Source organism: Muntiacus reevesi, chromosome 4 (assembly GCF_963930625.1).
Source record: "Muntiacus reevesi chromosome 4, mMunRee1.1, whole genome shotgun sequence".
In the NCBI taxonomy this organism is placed as follows: domain Eukaryota; kingdom Metazoa; phylum Chordata; class Mammalia; order Artiodactyla; family Cervidae; genus Muntiacus; species Muntiacus reevesi.
The window spans coordinates 141,929,021-141,942,067 of record NC_089252.1 but is presented as its reverse complement, the minus strand read 5'-3'; the positions used below and the strand labels follow the sequence as shown (position 1 = coordinate 141,942,067).

General features: G+C 46.9%; 1 protein-coding gene across 1 annotated transcript in view; it reads left to right on the top strand.

Annotated features, from left to right (window-relative positions):
* NCKAP1L (NCK associated protein 1 like) overlaps nt 1-12,775 on the top strand; it is a 50,974-nt gene extending 38,199 nt beyond the window's left edge. The window contains exons 27-31 of the mRNA XM_065935496.1: nt 3,187-3,280; nt 4,148-4,264; nt 4,583-4,692; nt 6,604-6,693; nt 11,348-12,775. Coding sequence (XP_065791568.1) covers nt 3,187-3,280; nt 4,148-4,264; nt 4,583-4,692; nt 6,604-6,693; nt 11,348-11,479 — 543 coding nt within the window. The 3' untranslated portion in view covers nt 11,480-12,775. The remainder of the gene's footprint in view (nt 1-3,186; nt 3,281-4,147; nt 4,265-4,582; nt 4,693-6,603; nt 6,694-11,347) is intronic.
* The last annotated feature ends 272 nt before the right edge of the window (nt 12,776-13,047 follow it).

Here is a 13,047-nt window from a genome sequence, read left to right as displayed (position 1 = left end):
AACAGCTTCCCTTACCTTGAGGTCAGAAGAATCGTGAAAATTTCCCCTCTCTCTGCCTGAAATCAGATGAGGGCCAAGTGGTCATGGGCCATGAGGGGTGATGTTTCACTGGATGGCTGCTCCTTCAGGCCCTGGCTTGGATTTCACTGTGGGCCCCCAGTGTCTGGCAGCTGTTGATGCTGGGGCGGAATGCTCTGGTCTGTCAGAAGTGTGTCTAGCTGGTATCTTCCTGGCAGCTTTGAGCTTTAGGCTCTGCCTGCCTGTGAGGATAAGCAGGTGTGTGGAGATGGGGCTGGCCTGTCCATCAGAGATTTTGTTACTACCTCCGAGGGGCGAGAAGATGAGAAGAGAAGAAGGTTAAAAGGTGAAGAAGTTTCCTTCAACCATCACCTTCTTCCTCCAGAAAACCACAGATTATGGACCAAATCCCCTATCTCCTAGGTCACGGTTGCCACTAGCAGGGTTATTTAGTTAGTAGGGAATTTAAACAGGGTGGAGCAGAATGCTGAGGTTTACCTTCTGTGTCTAGCATGATAGGCGGTGTGTGTTTACTGTGGGGTTCTTTGCATAAGATACTCTACTTAGTTATCTACTATTAAAACAGTTATCCTTGTTCTCTCAGAACATTTTGAAGTCTTTTTCTTAACCTCAAAAGTCCAAGTACTTTTGTGGGTGTGGGTGTTTGTAGCTACATCTTGGGAACCTGATTCTAAGTACAATGAGGGATACAGGAGTCAATCGATAAACATTAATTAAATGCTTTCTATGTGCTTAGCATTGTGTTCAAACCTAGAGAGGATGAAAGAAATGCAGAGCTCCCGGCTTTGAGGGAAAGGAAGCAGAGCGAAAGGGACAAGGTTTATTAGTCTCTCAGTGATTCTGTGAGTCATTAGGGTAATAAAGTGAAAGTCGCTCAGTCGTGTCTGACCCTTTGCGACCCCATGGACTATACAGTTCATGGAATTCTCCAGGCCAGAATACTGGAGTGGGTAGGCTTTTCCTTCTACAGGGGATCTTCCCAACCCAGGAATCAAACCCAAGTCTCCCGCATTGCAGGCGGATTCTTTACCAGCCGAACCACCAGGGAAGCCCAATTAGGGGTAGATGTGTTATATGTAAAAAGTGAAAGTGAAAGTCAGTCGTGTCCGACTCTTTGTGGTCTAATGGACTGTAGTCTGTCAGGCTCCTCTGTCCATGGAATTCTCCAGGCAAGAATACTGGAGTGGGTAGCCTATCCCTTCTCCAGGGAATCTTCCCGACCCAGGAATTGAACCCACGTCTCCTGCATTGCAAGCAGATTCTTTACCAGCTGAGCTACCAGGGAAGCCCTTTTACATATGTGATCTAATTTAATCTTCACAGCAACTCTGTAAGGTGAGTATTTTTATTCCAGTTTTACAGATGAGAAAATGGAGGCTCCGAGAGGTTAAGTAACTTTTAGCCAAGGTCACGCAATTAGTAAGTGGTGGTGCTAGGATTTGAACCCAGATAAGCCATACATCTTCCCTCCAATCTGAAAAGATAGCTGATGATACTAGGTGCTGCCTGTGATCAGTGCCGAGTAAGTGGTGCCAAGTTAAGGAGGGAAAGATGAGCATGAGCTGCAGTCAACAGGAAGGCTCTACTGTGAATGTGAGATTCAAGGTAGGCCCAAGGGTGGGTGTCAGCTGGATATAAGCAGAGGAGAAGTAAATAGGAATACCTTGTCTTTTTCCCTTCCTATTACGGAAAAACCCGGTTCTCCCCTACTGTGTGATTCTCTCCTGAGAATTTCCTTTACTCTCACATAGAACACTTCACTTCTGACACTTCTGGTCACCAAGTGTTTGGAGGATGTCCCCACACCAATTCCTGTGACACCAGCTGGATGTCCTGCAGCTTAACTCAGTTCTGACACTCTCAACCTGGAGTTGGTGTCAGATCACACTTGTTTAGGGCTCTTTTCCACAAGTCTGCACCTACCACCACCCCCTATTCAGAAGCCAGTTGCAAACCTGTGCTTCTGACCAACTGGCTATAGGTGAGAGGTTTCAATATCTACCTCCTTAGGTTCCATTAATTTGCTAGAGTGGTTCACAGAACTCAGGGAAACACATTGACCAGTTTATTAAAGGATGTGATAAAGGATATAGAAGAACAGCCATATGGACTTCCCAGTGGCTCAGAGGTAAAGAATCTGCCTGCGATACAGGAGACCTGGGTTTGATCCCTGGGTTGGAGAGATCCCCTGGAGAAGGGAATGACCACCCACTCCAGTATTCTTGCCTGGAGAATTCCATGGACTGAGGAGATATGGTGGGCTACAGTGTGTAGTGTCCCAAAGAGTCGGACATGACTGAGCGCCTAACACTCACTTCTACCTTCAGACCAGTCATATGGAAAGATACACAGGGTGAGACCTGTGAGGGTCCTGATGACATAAGCTTCTGACTCTGGATTTGGGCTGAACATCTTCCTGGTCCGTGGATGTGTTCCCAACCTGGAAGCTCTCTGAACCCCACACTGCTGGGATTTTATGGAGGCTTCCTCACATAAGCATGATTAACTCCATTTCCAGGCCCTCTCCTCTCTCTGCAGAAGTGGGTGGGTGTGGGGGGGTGGCGTGGAGCTGAAAATTCCCAGCTTCTAATCAAGGCTTGGTCTCTCTGGTGACCAGCCTCTATCTAGGAGCTGGCCAGGAGCCCAACCAGAGTTGCTGCATAGGAACAAAAAAATGCTCCTACTGTTTTTATCACTTAGGGAATTATAAGGGTTTTAGGAACCCTGTGTCAGGAACCAGAGGCAGAGACCAGTATATTTCCTATGGTCTCCCAAGAAGAAAGGACACTCCAGAAGAGGGACGCACAGGAACCAGAGTATGAAAAGAAGAAAGTAAGTTGTAGCTTAGAGACGGTGAATACATCACTCTGGCTGCCATTGCCTGCAGAAAGTGTTTGAGGAAATAAAGTTGGAAAAGTAAATTTGTGCTGTGGAGTATCTGAAGGCCTGACTAAAGCCTCGGGCTTTTATTTTATTTTTTTTCTTTTCCCCACAGGTTAGGGAGATCTATGAAAGGAATACCTAGAAAAGATGATAGTACACCAAAAGTTTAAAATCTGTGATCCAGGAGTCTTAACCACCTGTAGCTTCTGCCAAGTACTTCTCTCCAGGGAATACTCTCCAGAATGTTGTTTTCTTCTCCACCAGGTGACCCTGAGCATCTTTGAGCTGGCATCCGCTGCGGGGGTGGACTGTGACATTGATCCAGCCCTGGTGGCTGCCATTGCCAATCTGAAAACTGGTACGACTGGGGAACAGGGGTGACGGAAGGCCTGGGCCCTATTTTGGGGTGGGAAAATGTCAGTGTCAAAGAAGTCTTTATTTGGGACTGTGAATTCAGAGGGTAGAAACTGGGAGCTAAGGAAAGACTTAAAGCACAGTCCCTAAATCCCCAGAAAATACTTCCACAGGCAATTTCGATTTCTAGTCAGGTTCCAACCAGTTGATCTGTCAATCAGCTGAAAAGTATTAAGCAAGTCTGGTACTCAGCAAGTGCTCAAAGGAACTTACAATCTGGTTGGGGAAATAAGATTAATGCAGATGAAACAGCGAGGGAACCAGACATGATTTCATGCTTAGTTATATGGTATATAGTGTCCCAATTCCCCAGAATGATCTTACTTTCTCCCCTCCCCTCTAATCACCTTGACACCATTCACTTCTTCCCCTGGTCTCACACTTGTCTCTTATATTTCCATTACACTTTTCCTCTGATTAGCACATTCATACTCGCACACACTCCGAATAGGATGAAACCAGGGGGTTGGTATGAAGCCTTTTTGAATTGCCAGACTGGCTCTCCGTCTTCTCTCACGGTTCTGATGAGAATCTTTCCTCCCCTTCCTGCCTCTCCACTCTGTCAGGCAGCTGACAGAGTGCCCTCAGCCTGCGTGTCAGCTGAGCCCTTTGCCAAAAGCTCTGCTCAGTCACCAGTGGAAGTCTCCGGGACTCAGGCCTCTCACTAGCAGCAGTAATGACTTGCCTATAACGCTCTACAAAGTCTTCTCACAGATATTTTCTCATGTGACCCTCCTAGGAATTCTGTGAAGTAGGACCCTGTGGAAGAGAGCTCCTGCTTCCTGACCTTACTCTCTTTTCCTTTTCCCAGATTTGTCATCCCCTGAGGAAGAATATAAGGTGGCCTGCCTGCTCTTGATCTTCCTGGCCGTTTCCCTCCCCCTCCTTGCCATGGATGCTGCCTCCTTCTACAGCATTGAGAAGGATGGTAAGGAAGGAGGAGGTTCAGGCTAGTGTCCTGGGGTCAGGAGGTGAGACAGAGCCATCTATCTGGAAAATACACACTTCTGACTCAGATGCAACGTTCTGTTTCAGAAAGCTCTTGAGAATGAACAATCTGTAAAATTAAATTCAGGTGAAATTTCATCAGACTATCTATCTTTCTCCTAATCCTCGAATGGCTCCTAGTCCTTTGGTGTCACATAGGGCTGGCCCAGACTGAAAAAATGGGAATTTACCAGTTGGGGTCACCTGGCGTGGTTCAATTTCCTTTCCTTTCTCTCCCCCTCTGTCAATAATAATCTAGGTTACAGCAACAATATTCACTGCTTGACCAAAGCCATCATCCAGGTATCTGCTGCCCTCTTCACAGTCTACAACAAGAACATTGAAACTCACCTCAAGGAATTTCTCGTGGTAAGTGGGTCTAGGTTATAAGGAATGGACGATTGTGAAGTTTGGTGGCAAGTGGTTTGACTTAAATCCATAGACAGTTGTTATTGAGCAGGCCTCGGAGTCTAACCTCCCATCTTATTTACTAAGTAGTGAGAGACGGCTTTGTGAAAGGCAGGGTTTTTTTCTAAATTCCCTAACAGCTGGTATTTCAGCCTCTGCCCAATACTTGGAAGGAGTACTGGACTAAGAGTTAGCAAATCTGAGTTTAGTTTTGGATCTGCCACTGAGAAGTTGCATGGTCTCTGAAAAGCCAAACTTTTGAGGCCACAGTTTTCCCACTTATTAAATAGAGATTTTAAACCAAATCCATGATGTACTTCTTTGGTGTGCATTACAATATCCTGAGGAGTTTGTTAAAATATAGACTCTTGAGACACTGAGTTTTATCATCTATGAGGCTCCTTTCAACTCTAATACTGATAAAAAGTCAAACTTTTTTCAAATTATCAGACTTCATTGTGAATCAGAATCACGTGGAGAGTTTCTGATTCAGTAGGTTAATGGTGGGGCTGGAAAATCTTGCATTTCTAGCAAGTTCCTGGGTAATGTTGATCCTGGGATCGATCTTTGAGAGTCCCCTGGTCTAGATTTCTAGGGATTGTAACTCACAGTCAGGAAGCTGATTTTACTGTGGTTTATGTTCAATTTGTTTGAAAGAAGTTGTTAAAATTTTTTTTTAGTCGAAGTTTGACTCCCTGCAACTCTCACTATTGATCTAAGCTTTGGCTCTGGAAAAACACAGAATAAGTAATCTCTTTCCACTGTTCAAAGAGGTCCCAGAGCTTTCCATTCTAAATCCTCCATGGAGGAATCCATACTCTTTGATACGTGGTCCAATGCCCACTGACTGCTTGAACATTCTCTGCAATAGGGAGCTTATTCTTTTTTTAAAAAAGTTAATTTGTTTTTAATTGGAGGATAATTACTTTACAATATTGTATTGGTTTCTGACATACATCAACATGAATTAGCCATAGATGTACATATGTCCCCTCCCTCTTGAACCTCCCTCTCACCTCCTACTCCCTCCCATCCCTCTAGATTTTAACAGAATACCAGTTTGAAGGGAGCTTATTCTTTTGCAAAGCATAGTTCTGATTTAAAAAACTAGAGCCTCATCTGTCTCCTTTTAGGAGGAAACAGTAGATCATATTCTCTAGGGAATCACACCCTGGTCCCAAGAAGTACATGTCAGAAACTTGGAAGCTTAGTGAGAGGGTCTCTCTTTCAACTGGGATAGCAGACCAGACAGAATGGGCTTCAAGCATCTGAGATATACAGAGGATTCACACCAGACCTCTAAGATGGGGTGAGAAGGGAGTCACCCCCCTACTGCCTCTTTTACCCTCTCTGTTTGCTAAACACAGGTAACCTGGGTCTGGGATGCAATTAGTCACATTTCTTTCTTTCTCTTTGATCTACTGGGGACCTGAAGGTGAATAGAGAGGACAGCCATTCGGGAGTTGACAGAAGGAGAATACCAAAAGCACTGTGTCTGAGTCAGCGGCCCAGCTCTGTATCTAGTCGGGTGGGGAGTCAGCTGTAAACAGTCTGATGACAGTGGTGTCTGGAGGCTGCCTCGGAAAAGAGATTAATCTCCTGGCATACAGTATTACCTACCTCTGTTGCAGTTTCTTTCTTCGCCTCTTACTACCTCTCCTCCAGCATCCTTGGCAACCGTCTATTGTCTGCACTGGCTAGTTTGGAGGCAGCTGTGTCTCTGAAGCCTGGGGGATTCACCGCTTTCCCACCCCAAGCCTCCTAGCACTTCTTAACTCACCTCCTGGATCTGCTCTTGACTTCCTGTAGCCTGAGGCTGTCCTACTCTGACCTTCATAAAAATCTGCTTCCTTACAAATTTTTCCCTTACAGGTGGCTTCTGTCAGCCTCCTGCAGCTGGGCCAAGAGACTGACAAGCTTAAAACCAGAAACCGGGAGTCCATTTCTCTGCTCATGCGCTTGGTATGTATCTGTCTAAGTTGGTCTAGAGGAAGGGCCAGAGGGAGGATCCTCTATAGGGTCTTTGGCTCCCTACCATGGTTATCACCCGAAAGCATTAACTAAGAGCTTAATTCTGCCTGAAGGGGTCTAATCCTCACATTCTGGTTAACATTCTAGACTTGTCCTGTCATCCCAAGGTAGCGTCTTTGTAGATTTCTCTGCAGGACAGTGTCTTCCCCGCCCCTAGCTGACTGGGCCCCTTTCCCTGCGGTGTTCTTGAGTCTGATACGGTGGGACAGCTCACCCCCACCATGGGGATGAGCTCATGGATGGCGATGTCCCTCATCCATAACTACCTGTCCAGTGCATCTTTGATTTTACTTGGCCACTTCCTACCGCTGTATTTCTTGTCCTTAAGAGAACCATGAAGAAGGTTCAACTGGGGGAGTTCAACTGTGGGAGGAGGAGGGGAGCCCAGAAGAGGGAAGGGATTTTTATTGAAAAGCTGTAAGGCAGGGAACTGGGTGGGACACGAATCAGGCAGCTCCTGCTCTCTTCTGTTTCCTAAGCTCTGGCCTTTCCCCTTCTTTGGTAGAAAGTTCTGGGAACTCTGACTCAGTTAACTTTTAAAAAATCTTTTACTCTTGATCCCATTTCCGTCTTCAATGTGGTTACTCACTCTTGTTCTAAAGTTTGATTCCCCAGGTTAGTTCTGCACTTAAAGGCGGGCAGGAGGGGCTCCTGCTCTGGGCCCTGGGTTTGAGTGACCCTTCCTCTGGCCTGTGGGGAGAGGACGGGCCCACCTGGAGCCTGTGCCCCACCTCAGAGCCCCTGACTAAAGACTTCTCGGGCCTCAGAATTCTTTCCTGAGCAGCTGCAGCCCACATGTAGAGCTTGTACTATACTTCCTTGAGTCCATCCTACTGAGGCAGACTGTGCTCTAGAGCCCATGGAATGTATGACTGGAGTTTAGGTGTGCAGACAGGGAGATTATGTGTGTTTACAAACCCCCCAAACTGGGGTAGGAGGAGAAGGGGTGCCAGCCTGGAGGCTGATTCCCTCCCTTCTCCCTGTTCTGGTACAGAACTCTGAGGGGTCTAAGAATTCTTAATTCAAACCTGTCTTCCATGAAATTGTAAAGGTACACTCAGCCCTCCATATCCACAAGTTCTCAGCTATGGATTCAACCAACCATGGATTGAAACTATTTTAAAAAACATTCCAGAAAGTTCCATAGAGCAAAACTTCAAATTGCCCACACCAGCAACTATTTACATAGCCTTTATATGATATTTATAACCGTTTATATAACATTTATGTTGTATTAGGTATTATAAGTAATCTAGAGATGATTTAAAGAATATGGGAGGATATCATGGGTTATAGGCAGGTACTATGCCTTTTGGGTTTGAATGGTGGCTCAGATGGTAAAGCATCTGCCTGCAATGCGGGAGACCCAGGTTCAATCCCTGGGTGAGGAAGATCCCCTCAAGAAGGAAACGGCAACCCACTCCAGTACTCTTGCCTAAAAAATTCCATGGACAGAGGGACCTGGTGGGCTACAGTCTATGGGGTCACAAAGAGTAGGACATGAATGAGTGACTTCACACTCACACTCACTATGCCTTTTTATAAAAGTAACTTGGGCATCTACAGATTCTGGTCTCTCCCCTGAATTGGTTCCACAGGTGGTCTGGGAATTAATCCCCTGCCAGTGCCCATGGATATTGAGGGATGAATATACATGTTGCAAATATTGCAAGAAAGAATATAATATTTTATCATGTGGTATATGGGCTTCCATTTGCACTCTTGGCCAGGCCCACAAGCATTAGGGGCGGGCATGCCTGGGACACCCTCTGGGTCTCCTTCTTTAAGTACACAGGCACTGAGTGCTATCTGTGTCTCAGCTTCTCTAGCTCGAAAAGGCCTAGGTTGGGCTGATTAAGGGTCATGATGAAGAAGAGAAGAGAATGGACCTGAGGCTGTAGGGGTGTGGTGAGGAGGTGAGAGGGCAGAGGAGGCCAAGGAGGGCCGAAGGAAGGCGACAGAGCACAGTCTTCAGAGCAGCATGACCTCTGTGTGTGTGCATGCTAAATCACTTCAGTCCTGTCTGACTCTTTGCAACCCCATGGACTATAGCCTGCCAGGCTCCTCTGTCCATGGAATTCTCCAGGCAAGAATACTGGAGTGGATTGCCATGCCTTCCTCCAGGGGATCTTCCCCACCCAGGGATAGAACCCAAGTCTCCTGTGGCTCCTGTGTTGCAGGCGGATTCTTTACTGCTGAGCCACCTGGGAAGCCCAACATGACCTGGGGCAAGTTAATTAACCTTTCTGAGACTCTGATTCTTTAACCTTAAAAGTGGGCAGTTATCCTTATGATGGGCTTCCCTGATAGCTCAGGGATTCTTGGTAAAGAATACACCTGCAACGCAGGAGACCCTGGTTTGATTCCTGGGTCAGGAAGATATGCTGGAGAAGGGATAGGCTACCCACTTCAGTATTCTTGGGCTTCCCTTGTGGCTCAGCTGGTAAAAAAAAAGTCTACCTGCAATGTGGGAGACCTGGGTTCGATCCCTGGGTTGGGAAGATCCCATGGAGAAGGGAAAGGCTATCCACTCCAGTATTCTGACCTGGAGAATTCTGTGGACTGTATAGTCCATGGGGTCACAAAGAGTTGGACATGACTGAGTGACTTTCACTTTCATATCCTTATGCTAGAGGGGTGAGGGTTCATGAGACAGTTTATATAAAAGTGCCTAGTACCTAATAGATGCTAAACAAATGTTGCCCCTCTCTGCTGCTCAGTTTAGTTTCTTGATGATTTAGGCATGCCTGTTCCATTTCCTTGGATAGTTTCCACCTCTGTGAGGTTGGAGGTGATTCTGTACAGCTGCTTAGCCCTGCCTCCTCCCTCTGCTTTGCATTTCCCCCTCCCCCCCAAGTGTGGCAAGGTGTCTGCCCCTTGTGGCATCACAGGCCTGCAGAGTGGCTGGAACAGCCCTAGGGCTGGGCACTTTTTGTAGGAGGGAAGAGACAGAGGGACTAGCTGCTGCAAAGCAATTTAAATGCAAATGTTTCCACAGAGAAATTGGAAATGACTGAAGGGAAGGAGCTGTGTTCTGCGTAAAGAGGCTATTCATGTAGCCCCAGATCCTGTTCAGGCACTTCTCCCCCTGGGGTCTGTCTTGGCTGTCAAGCCTGGGCAGTGCCCACCCCCACTATTGTCAGACTTCCTGATGTGGGTTTCACGGGGGAAGGAATGACTCTCTCATAGACTCATGGAATCCTAGGTGTCAGAAACAGATCAGATGCTGATGGTTAGTCCAGTCCTCACCGTTCCTAGGCGAGGAAACTGAGGAGAGGGAGGGAAAGATAACATCCAAGGTCTCCCCCAAAGTACATGGGCAGATTTGGGGCTAGGACCCGTTTCTTGGCTTTCACTCTGAGCTGTTTCCACTGCTGTGAATTTCCTCCAGCCGGGAGCCCTGTGATTTTCTGTGCTTAACAGAGCAGAGAATAGAAGTCTTGGACCAGTGGATCCTTCTTGAAGCCATCACTCATTTCCCCGTACCCGAGGGTCATATCCTGGAAAAGAGATCTTATCTCTTTACTGGCTTAAGGTTTTGAAAATCTTGCTTAGCAAGAAATTCTTTCTGCCATCCAACCTGAGATCAGAGCTACAGTTTTATGGGAGGATTTTCTCTCCTCCAGCCTGTGGTGTCCGCTCTTCTGAGGCTATTGTGTGGATTGTGTGTGCATGGTTTGAGTATTGTAGCACCTTACAAATTTTAAAAATTGAAAGGTCTTCAGAGAGAGAAAACATTACAATAGAGATGGTAGATCTCTTTCCTGAGTGAATTTTCAGGACTTGAAACCCCAGACATATTTGGGAAGCCCCATCTGTGTGAACTGCCAGAGGATATGGGACACTTCTCTCCAGAGTGTTTTTTAGTCCCACAGTCTCTTGGGCAAGGAGAGTATGGAAGGAAAGACACCCTGTTCCTTCTTCAGGGAAGGAAACCCTCCTGTCCAAGGCTAGGCTGTACGGCTCTACGATAATATCCCCCTGCCTCCTATCCTCCGTCTTACCCAGGCATCTTGATCTATCTTTCTGCTTGGCTGTGGGGGCTGCAGGGATTTCCACAGCACACAGGCCTTCTAATTAAACTAATTAATCATGCCTGTTCCTTTATACAGCATCCATACTGTTCCCCAAGCACTGTACTAAGGGAGGGAGGAGACTAAACCGAGTGGGTTCCGGGGCTCCTCTTGCTTGGCCTGCAGTGGTAATTGTTTTTTTTTCTCCGCAGAGCTTTGTCATTAGCACGTTTATGCATTCTTACCTGCATCTGTGCTGCCCACTCACATCTCATTTAGCGTCCAGAATGAGAGAGAACAGAGTTTTTCTGCCCTAGAGAAGTGGTTCTTTCCTGCCTTCTGCTTCTGAGCCCTGCATATAACCCTGAGGAGGGGCACAGGGGTCATTATAATGGAGCTGAAGAGAACATTGCTTTCTGAGAGTGAAACGAAGTGAGAAGTGCCTTGGTACCCCCATTTACGTGTAACTCTAAGGGCCTCAGAGGGCCCAGGGAACCGAATGAAGAGGAACCGGATGTCACAGTGGATGCTCTACCTGGGGTCCTCATCTCTCTTGGCCCTTTCTTTTCCAGGTGGTGGAGGAGTCCTCTTTCCTGACCCTGGACATGCTGGAGTCCTGTTTCCCCTATGTGCTGCTCCGAAATGCCTATCGGGAGGTCTCCCGGGCCTTCCACCTGAACCGAGTGTCGGCCAGTACCCACTGAAAGGCCTTTGGACCTACCTAAACCCGTGCTGCACTGGAAGCTGTGGCTATTTTCTCAGAGGGTGGGAATGAGGTGGGGTCACTAGGGAGAAGATCAGTCAGAACTGGTGAAGAGGGAGATGGAGAAACAGCCCAGGGCTGAAAAACCGTACAGAATTAGGGCCAACTGGGGCAGGGGGTGGAGGACTTTTTTCATGGAAAGGAGTTATGGTGTTGGGGCCAGGTGTATGAATTTTTACAATGAAAAAAAAAATGTGACCCTCAAGTATGTTTTCTATCTTCTGGGGACTAGAGCTTGAGCTCTGACTGGCATGGATCTCTCCGACCTTCATCACTATTCTAGGATAATGCTGGCGGGCAGAGATGATCAATCATCATATTAAACCATAATGAGCTTATAACCCTCCCACTGGAGCTGCTATTGTCTCCTGCACATTCATTAGGACGATTATCTCCTCTCTTCCTTTTCCAAATGTGTTCAGCAAGCATTCAGCCAGCTCCTACTGCACTGCCAAGTCGTAGCAGAGGAACCCCTTTTTTCCTTTGTGGGGGCTCTTTTAGGAGCCATGGATCTGTTTGTCTGCCTCCAGCTGTCCAGCCTGCAGGGGCAATGAGGAAGTGCTCTTGGGATCCCGATTTTCACTGCCCCAACTCTCCCCCCACCTCACCTGCCCTACCACACCTTGTAGGTAACAAGTAAGTTCTCACATCTCTAACTCCAACCCCTCCTTCTTTTCCTTGACATCACCACAAACCAGAGCAGAGGGTCAGTCCAGAGTAATTTTAGGACAACTAATTGGTCCAGTGTCACGTGAGTTTCCATCACATACCATTTGGGGGTATTCTCCCTCTTAACTGGAGGGACTAACTTAACCCAAATCCCCTTGTCATCCTGGGTACAGCTGTTGCTCCAGGCAGGGATTTCTCTTCTGGATCTTAAATTTCACAGACCTCATTAGGTTACAGGGCCCTGAGAGTGGGTATACTTGAGGGAGTACAAGCTGTTTCAACCTAGCCCTTTCCTGCACTAATTAGAATTTCAAGTGTCACGAAGCCCCAGGCGTTTAAGATAGCACTAAACTAGGTTTAGTTAACTCCCTGGCAGGAAACAGTGGCCCCTCTGCATCCATCACTTCTGTGTCAGGCAGGACTGGAGCGACAGATCATATATGTCACAGGTCTGGAGTGGTTGGAATGGGCAAATAAAAGTAACTAATTGATTAATTAGGGTCATGTCTATAGTTCCAGGATAAAAGGGAAGCAATTTTTGGTTTTCAGCAAATCCATCCGGAGTTCATTAAAGCTATTTGTTAGCTGTTTTTAGATATGTGTGTGTTTGATCTTTATTTCTTGAGACCCAGGCTTAGTCAATCCTTATTAAACTTGGCACCCATAATTAATACACAAATTTTTCTTAGCAACAATTGTCTGCTCTTTAGGATAGAAGCAGCGAAGGGTCCTGCGCCATGCATCAGCTAATTGTCCTTCCGCGCTATGGAAAGAATGTTAGGTTCTAAGGAGTGATCGGGGGTCAGGCCTCCTGAGACTGAGGGAAGTGTTGAAGAAGAG